Source organism: Aplysia californica, unplaced genomic scaffold (genome assembly GCF_000002075.1).
Source record: "Aplysia californica isolate F4 #8 unplaced genomic scaffold, AplCal3.0 scaffold00394, whole genome shotgun sequence".
Classification (NCBI taxonomy): domain Eukaryota; kingdom Metazoa; phylum Mollusca; class Gastropoda; order Aplysiida; family Aplysiidae; genus Aplysia; species Aplysia californica.
Window position 1 is genome coordinate 338,592 of NW_004797664.1, and position 2,981 is coordinate 341,572.

A 2,981-nucleotide genomic window follows, 5' to 3' on the forward strand; every position below is an offset into this window, starting at 1 on the left:
GACCCATTAATCCCCGAGTGATATTTTGACCCAAAATAAAACAGGTCAAGAGATCTGAGGACAATGAAATGACCACTGAACATCTCGGCCAAAGGACATATCATTATTATCCATGAGAAACCCCTGAACACACCATGCAGTCCATGACAAATAAACCCCGGGAAATTAAACCAGAGGGGCAAAACATTTCAAATAACAAAAACACACGCTGCATTAGATTTCCATTCCTCCACGCCTCACTGTCACCACCCATATATATGCACATGGAGCCACAACTGAAACAAACATACAGACTACATACATATGATATGTGCTCACACACATGTAATAATAATAATAGCATTTGTATAGTGTAAATCCCCGCTCAACAGCAAGCTCTATGTGCTTCACAATCTACACTATTACCCCAGCAGACACGAGAGCATTCTGAAACAAACTCAACTTCCTGGGAAGCATACAGTGCAAGCAGCCATTCATAGGCGCTAAAACACTAATATACTGACAAGATCTTTCGCTGTCTATGGCCGGGTACCCATTTCCACCTGGGTGAAGAGAGGAAAATTCATGTAAAGTGCCTTTCCCAAGGACACAACGTCGGCCCGCCGCTCGAACCCCCGACCACGCAACCTCACGATTACGAGTCTAATAGCCTAACCACTAGGCCACCGACGCCACAGACGTACTAACACACACAGAGCAAATCCCATTACACTCTGAACCAAAGCACAGGCTCATTCAACCAACAGACAGAAAGAAAAAGATCACTTTTATCAGTCATTACAGATCACTAGCATAGAAACAATGTCACACATTCACATGGACAGACAGACAACACACATCTACACTGACAACATCACATGTCCACACAAACCGCTCCACTCTCTCTCTCTCTCTCTCTCTCTCACACACACACACACACACACACACACACACACGCACAACTGCTATAGTTATATCGATATCCGTCTCCTGTAAACACTCTCACTTCCAAATGACAGCTGCCCTGTCCATTTTCTCTGGCCACCATCTGCCCCCAAAATTTACTCCTTGATTTTGACGATGGTGACGGGCACCTTGCACGAGCGGGCCACAGCGGTGCTCACACTGCCCACAAAGGCCCGCTGAATGCTGCCCAGGTCGCGGGTGCCCATGAACACATGATTGACGTTCTCCTCATCCACCACCTGGTTGATCAAGTCCTCAGGTTTTGAGCCAGACTTGAGAACCACATAGCCTTTGATACCTGGAGAAACAGAGAGATGTGTATATTATTTACAGTGTATAAATGATATAGCTGCCAACTTTTCAAAACCAAAAAACAGACTTTACCCACACCGTGGATCAAAAAGATGGTCGGCATTGGCCAAGAACCCCCCTCTCCAAACCCTTCATGTATAGTATAGACTTTTCTTAAATAAATTTAAGCTACTCAAAGCAGACCCGCAAGAATAATGTGGTAAAGGTTTCTTAAATTCCTCTCAGGTCAACTTTTATTGGCTTTGTTCTGATTTTCATCTACAATTCCTGTCTGTAATATTTCATAATATTTCTTCAACATCTAGAAGTCTTTGAGGAGAAATAATAGAAAACAGAACAACATAATATGTGAATTATTGTGATGAAATCGGGTGTTCAGCAAAATAATCAAAATTTAAAATATATGTCATTTTTCCACAGCAATTTCTATCGAATTTTTGTTTTTAGCTCAACATCTTTTAGGTCCATTTAAAAACACATTTCTGTGTCAGTTTACAGAAAAACATTTATTAAAGGCACAGAAATTGTAAATTTTCATTTTCCAAGGACTCTCCAAACTTTGGCGGCCATTTTCTCGCTAATTTTATCTCTGAAATCGGGCGACCCGACCACATTCAATTGAAATCTCGATTTCTATTTAAGATAGATGGGTATATTTTTCAACGAAAGCAAGACAAATGAACAAGCATTTAATTAAGACGATGCCAATAACTAAAAACTGATAAGCGCCTGATTCCATCATGTCGACACCTATTATTATTAATCCGAAAACAGCAGATCACCCAATTTTTCTTCAATTTGAACAACCTCTCTATACAGATGAAAACCCGGAGATCCTACAGATTTCGGTTTAAGCGAATTCCACAGTATGTTTTCCCGTACAGGTTCATGGGCGCCTTTGTCATGATACCCAGGGATAAATAGAGGTAAACAACGCATAAATCACTGTTTTTACACTCTCAACATCCTACATTCAAATTCAAAGTATCCCACAAACAAAATTCCCTTGTTCCCACTCTCTAAGTTACCAACAAACATCCCACCGTTCCCACTCTCTAGGTAATCCACAAACATCCCACCGTTTCCACTCTGTAAGTATCCCACCAACAAACATCCCACCATTTCCACTCTCTAAGTATCCCACCAACAAACATCCCACCATTTCCACTCTCTAAGTATCCCACCAACAAACATCCCACCATTCCCACTCTCTAAGTAGCCCACAAACATCCCACTGTTCCCACTCTCTAAGTATCCCACCAACAAACATCCCACCGTTCCCACTCTCTAAGTATCCCACCAACAAACATCCCACCGTTTCCACTCTCTAAGTAGCCCACAAACATCCCACAGTTTCCATCAAACTGTTCCCACTCTCCAAGGGCGAGGCCACATTACAAGCAATAGCTGTGGCCATACTGTGAGCTGCTTTTCTCAAGCAGGAAATAAGCTACACCAAGCTAGAAACGGCTGATGACTAAAATTGTGTGCTGACTGGCATGTGGGGTCAGGTTAAAAATGGCTGCTCATATATCCCACAAAGATTCCACTGTTCCCACACTCCAAACCCCCCACCATTCGCACATTCAAAACATCACACAATCCACAGTTCCAACATTACAAACATCCCACAAACATTCCACTGCTACCACAATCTAAAATCTTGTGGTTCCCATACTTCGAACATCCTGACGAGTGTCCCAGACCAGCATTTCTCCCCCCCC

General features: G+C 42.5%; 1 protein-coding gene across 2 annotated transcripts in view; it reads right to left on the reverse strand.

The window, feature by feature from the left end:
* Positions 1-907: 907 nt before the first annotated feature.
* The window catches only part of LOC101854968, a 13,437-nt gene continuing 11,363 nt past the window's right edge, over positions 908-2,981 (reverse strand). For both annotated transcript variants that reach the window (XM_005103881.3, XM_005103880.3), the window contains exon 4: positions 908-1,243. In XM_005103881.3, coding sequence (XP_005103938.1) covers positions 1,041-1,243 — 203 coding nt within the window. In that variant the 3' untranslated portion in view covers positions 908-1,040. The remainder of the gene's footprint in view (positions 1,244-2,981) is intronic.